The sequence below is a fragment of the Haliotis rufescens genome, unplaced genomic scaffold (genome assembly GCF_023055435.1).
Source record: "Haliotis rufescens isolate VD_foot unplaced genomic scaffold, xgHalRufe1.0.p SCAF_10, whole genome shotgun sequence".
NCBI lineage: Eukaryota > Metazoa > Mollusca > Gastropoda > Lepetellida > Haliotidae > Haliotis > Haliotis rufescens.
The window spans coordinates 23928490-23934489 of record NW_025963780.1 but is presented as its reverse complement, the minus strand read 5'-3'; the positions used below and the strand labels follow the sequence as shown (position 1 = coordinate 23934489).

The 6000-nt window shown below is 39.5% G+C and overlaps 1 protein-coding gene across 1 annotated transcript in view; it reads right to left on the bottom strand.

Annotated features, from left to right (window-relative positions):
• Positions 1-1422: 1422 nt before the first annotated feature.
• LOC124130839 (corepressor interacting with RBPJ 1-like) overlaps positions 1423-6000 on the bottom strand; it is a 32417-nt gene continuing 27839 nt past the window's right edge. Inside the window, exons 8-10 of the mRNA XM_046493853.2 lie at positions 5665-5777; positions 3255-3350; positions 1423-2125 (exon numbers count right to left, since the gene is read on the bottom strand). Coding sequence (XP_046349809.2) covers positions 1431-2125; positions 3255-3350; positions 5665-5777 — 904 coding nt within the window. The 3' untranslated portion in view covers positions 1423-1430. The remainder of the gene's footprint in view (positions 2126-3254; positions 3351-5664; positions 5778-6000) is intronic.

Below are 6000 nucleotides of genomic sequence, written 5' to 3'. Positions count from 1 at the left end.
TAGGATACAAAATAAATTCCAAAGTTTAGAGACATAACCTCCACCCACTAAATATGAAAACTGTGACCTCTGTGGCCTCTTGAGAAGAACAGATGTTACCATGGTTACAGGTGACTCCAAACAGCATGCTGAAGTGAGTCCTACTTCACAGAGATTTATATAGCTAGTGGTGCAGCAGAGCTTTGGAGTATGTCAAGATGGCTGCCTTATAGGGGTGTCACGATAAATCGAAATATCGATATATTGCTATTGAAGATCACTGAAAGTCAATAAATCGAATGTTAAATCAGTTTCCGATCAATAGTATCGATTTCAATTAGGAATATCGATAGTGACGATTGTTTTACAGTTTCAATAAAAAAAATGCAGTGCTGTTCAAATTTGTTTTTCATTTGATCATGAGTGGTAGTAATTTACACATAGTAATGTTGAAGTTTCTTTTCTTTTTTTAAATTATTAGGGTAAAGAAAAAGCAAATCAGTCATATCTCAAACTTTACATTTTATTTGTTGTTATGGTTATCACATTCAAAGGAAACATCAGTTCCAAGGTTTAATTCAACTCCAAAATCCATCTAAAACGATAAACTGAAAACTATTGATATTTATCGCAATAGTTGCTTGCAATATCAATAGTTATCACAATAATTTCTTTCAATATCAATAGTTATCGCAATAGTGATTTCCAGACCAATAGTCACCCCTACTGCCTTACCCCTCCACTCCTTGTTGTACCCATGATGGAGATCAGGCCCATTTTCATAGTATATTAAATAATATAATAATAATAATAATAGGAGCTGTTATTTATTGACTTGCTTGAACTGCAAACCACACGAAAGCTTGATCCTTGAAAACTTGATAGAACTGCTCCCATGGCCAGTTAGTTGTTCTGTCTCCTTGACCTTGACTCATGTCTCCAATCAGATCTTTCACTCCTACACGATGCCTTTGCGTGAATATCTGAACACATCACCATAGGTTGCATAAGGAGAACCCTGAGCAACCATTGACCGCCAAATATAAATTAAGGATACATGGCTATTACTGCCTGTCAGATGTCAGATTTCAAAAACTATTTTGTTTCCTTTCGGTACGACCTCAGTTTGACTTGCAAATGTAAACCCACCCAGAAGCATTCCTTCAATGTACTCCCTGTTTGGTGCAGATAGCATTCAGAATCAATGGCTGCATAAAATATCCACAACACTATACTGTAATGATGTGGCCTTATTTATCTCCACTTGGAACTTATCGTCTTAGTTCATATTTGAGATACAGAAACCAGATATGCTGTTTGGTATGCTTTGAGGCAGACTGGCTGTTCAGAAAGTTCCCCTGACAGGACTCCTATGGTGGTCCTCAGATCTTAATGAAGAAAAGTATTGTATCTGAGTAAACGATCTGATTTTGATGAGGTTGGATCATCTCTTAAACCTGGCAGTGTCTATCTCTGCTTCTCTTTCTGTCCCTCCCCTCATTTCTCTCCTCTTTTCTGTCTCTCCTGTCATCTCTCTCATATCTTCTCTCCTTCCTTGACCGATCTCTGTCATAGCGATCTTCATCTACATCTCGTCTCACTTTGCCCGACTCTCTGTCTCTGTACCTGTCGCCATCAACATCCCTCCTTTTCGAAACCTGCCGCTCATCCTCAGAATCAGACGAGCTTGACCGCTGCTTTTTCGAACCTCTGCGACTAGAGTTGCCATTTCTTGATGCATATTTCTCATTTTCAGAATCAGAATTAAATCGCTGTTTGTATTCACGCTTTATTTTTTTACTCCTCTCATGCGATCGGTCATCCTCGGAATCTGAGCTTGAGGGCTGATATCTCCCTTGTTTATTGTCTTTTGACTTCTCCCCCTTTCTCTGATGATCAGACTGATGTTTGTGATGTCTGATCCTGTGATCCTGTTTATGATCTTCCTCCGAGGATGAGTCTCTTCGTGACCTTGTCGGTTCGGATCTACGTTGAAGTGCCTCTCGGTCATGTGACCTATGTATAGGGCTCCGACTACGCTCACCAATAGAGTGTCCTCGATATGAAGATGGAGATCCTCGTTTACTGGGTCGTGTTTCTTTTGGTCGAACATCTCTACTTCTAACAGAGTAAGCTCCCCTTGGATCTGAAATTTAAAAATATATTAAATTTCTCAAAGTAGTCTAAAAGAAATTTACTTTGCCCTTAAGGCCAGTATTTTTCTAGGTATTTGTTTACAGATTTTGAGTAGAAAAACTTGTCGGCAGGTGGAGAAACATGTTTAATAGCAAACAAAAGTGTCTAATCTGAAGAAACTGCCATGTTCCGTAAGCAGTTTTGGGAGTCTTGGCCCACTTGCACAAAGCGATCTTAGCCCTACGACTATTGTAAGCCTATGTTAAAGTATGGGAGTTACGATCATCTTAGCGGTAAGATCGCTTTGTGCAAGTGGGCCCTGGTCTTGCTTGTCTGGCAGTTTAAGGTACTACATATACATAATCTTTGGAGCTGAAAATGTAAGTTTGCATATGGCACATTAAAATTAAAATACACCAATTGCTTTCCAGATTTTATTTTTACTCAAAATGTTTAATTATTGGGTCTGTGGATCTAAAAACCATATTTAATTTGTGTCGTAATGAACCAGAAGTTGATGTCGAACCAACTGATATTCAAGAGGAGCCTGTTGTTTTTTTAGTTGACCTGTTCCCCAAAACACTTGAAAAAACAATTTTACTTTGGCTCCTCCTACCAGCATTTTCAGAAAAACAATCTTGAAGCTCGGACTGAAAATATCTAAAAGTCTCAAAACGAAAACCAGAGGCCCCCGCAGGAAATAAAATGGTCAATCCCTGTGTGAAGTCTAGATACTGGACTAGCTGTGCCAAGACTGAAAAGAGACCACACTCAACTGTTAACATTTCTTGTTAGCAAGTCACGCCAGTAGGTCCCGTTCGCAAGTCACATCACCAAAATTCTCTATGTTTTAGCTGTGGGCTTCAGATTGATCACAAACTTGATGATGTCAAGTGAGTGAGTGAGTTGGGTTTACACTGCTTTTAACAGTATTCCAGTTATATCACGGCGTGTCAGCTTAATGTGGGAGGAAAGCCCGAAGTGATGCAGTCTCAGACGTTTACCACATCGGTGAAACCCACGGGCACGGGTATGGTATGACAAACCTAGAAACATAATTGGGGTGAACTGGGATTCGAACCCACAATCATAGGTGTCTGGCGTTGATGTCCAGTGTGTTAGCTCTGGCCTAAACTCACCATCACTGTCATCGCTGCTGCTACTCTCGGAGTCCGAGTCTGCATTTTTTCTTTTACTGGTCCTCAACTTCTTCTTTCTTCCCCTCTTTTCAGAATCTACAGAAAGAGAGGATATGACATGTGAGTGAGTGAGTGAGTTTGGTTTTACGCCGCTTTTAGCAATATTCCAGCAATATCACGGCGGGGGACACCAGAAATGGGCTTCACACATTTTACCCATGTCAGGAATCGAACCCGGGTCTTCGGCGTGACGAGCGGACGCTTTAACCACTAGGCTACCCGACCGCCCCTTGGATATGACATGTAACCATGGTAACAGATACATTGTTTGTTTGTTGTTTTGTTCAACACAACACTGAGCAATATTCCAGCTATACGTTTAAACAATCGAGTCTGGACCAGACAATCCAGTGGTTAATATTGTGAGCAACAATCCACGCCGGTATGATGTCATACAATCAACCAAGTCACCAAGATCCATCTTACAACCGGCATTGTTGCTGGGGAGCTATTCTAACCCGGGGGGGAGATGGGATAGCATAGTGGTTACAGCATTCGCTCATCACGCCGAAAGGCCCGGGTTCGATTTTTTATCAATAACACCATAGATAAATACTTTGGGGCTGATATATTGATACTAAAGTTTCAGATCACTGACAATAACTGCAGCCTCCATGGTTAACAGTAGTCAAAGGGAGGTAACTCCTCACAATAACTGAGGGAACTGCAATTTTCTTCAAAGTTTATGTAATCAAGAATGTTTATTAGTTCATTTGTTTCTTAAAGCCGCACTCAGCAATATTCCAGCTATATGATAGTGGTCTCTAAATAAATAAGTCTGAACCAAACAATCCAGTCATTAACAACATGATGATCCATCTACGCATTAGAGATGTGGTGACATGCATCAACCAAGTCAGCGTGCCTGACCATCTTATCCAATTGTCGCCTTATACTACAAGCATAATAGTGGTCTCTAAATAAATAAGTCTGAACCAAACAATCCAGTCATTAACAACATGATGATCCATCTACGCATTAGAGATGTGGTGACATGCATCAACCAAGTCAGCGTGCCTGACCATCTTATCCAATTGTCGCCTTATACTACAAGCATAATAGTGGTCTCTAAATAAATAAGTCTGAACCAAACAATCCAGTCATTAACAACATGATGATCCATCTACGCATTTGAGATATGATGACATGCATCAACCAAGTCAGCGTGCCTGACCACCTTGTCCAATTGTCGACTTATATAACAAGCATGGGTTGCTGAAGCCCTGTTCTACCCCGGATCTTCATGATAAAGAATGGATAATACCAGTTACACATACCGTATTCGATGTAATAAGCGCCCAGGGCGCTCTCAAAATTAGAAATAGGGGGCTCTTATTAGAATATTATTTTGTCGAAAATAACTATTTTGTCGAAAATAACAGAGTTGAAAGATAAATTTCGTGGTTTATGCTGACAGCCTGAAACGTTTATATACGAGAGAGATATTTTTCCAGAATTTAATTGCCCGTAATTAAGGGTGCATATAACACATGAGCGTGAATAAATAAGTATTATGTACATTGATCAATCGAAAAGGGTGCTAATTGGGATTGTTCACGAGCCAATATATTAGCAAATATCCTGTGGGCGCTTATTTTGTCGAATACGGTAAATATAGCCCTGTTCTACCCCGGACCTTCATGATAAAGAATGGATAATACCAGTTACACATAACATGCGTAATGCTGCTTGTCCTACCAAAATATCACCCCTTTGAGCCTACATTTGTCAATACATGCCATGATCAAATCTGATTAAATATTTTGCAACATTCTTCAAAAGTTTTTTTTCTATTTTCTCAACAAATCTGAATCCTATTGCATTTCTTCACCAGATATCAATCTTTCAGATTCCTAGACCTTGTAGTGACTAAGAAGATATTTAGTTTTTAACAACTGAATTTTTGCTTCAATATTTTTAAAAAGCCATCTCAAAGTGTCACGCAATAAGCCCACTTGGACCGTCGGTCCTGGTGAACTAGAAATTGTCCAAATAGTTTCAACAAGACATACAATCGAATGAGAGTCAACAAGATGCACCCATTCAAACAAGATTCAACAAGATGCACCCAATCAAACAAGGTTAAAAAAAACACACAATCAATCAAGATTCAACACGACACACACAATTAAACAAGATTCAACAAGACACACACAATCATACAAGGTTCAACAAGATGCACCCAATCAAACAAGGTTAAAAAAAACACACAATCAACAAGATTCAACACGACACACACAATCATACAAGGTTCAACAAGACACAATCAAACAAGATTCACCAGATCACACACAAAACAAGATTCAATATGACACACCATCATTCAAGATTCAACAAGACTTATCCTCACCTGAAGATTCATAATCAGAACTGGCATGTTTTGATTTTTTCTTCTTTTTCTTTTCTTTCTTGCTCTTCTTGGACTTGACTGCTGACCCCCTGCTTTGAAGCTTGTTCAGTTTCCTACAAAATGGAAAGATGTTAGGATTACATCACCCTGCACAGATGGAGTGAGTGAGTGAGTGAGTTGGGTTTTACGCCGCTTTTTTAACAGTATTCCAATTATATCATGGCGTGTCAGCTTAATTTTGGAGGAAAGCCCGAAGTGATGCAGGTCTCAGACGTTTACCACTTCGGTGAAACCCACAAGCACGGGTATGGTGCTGACAAACCTAGAAACATAATC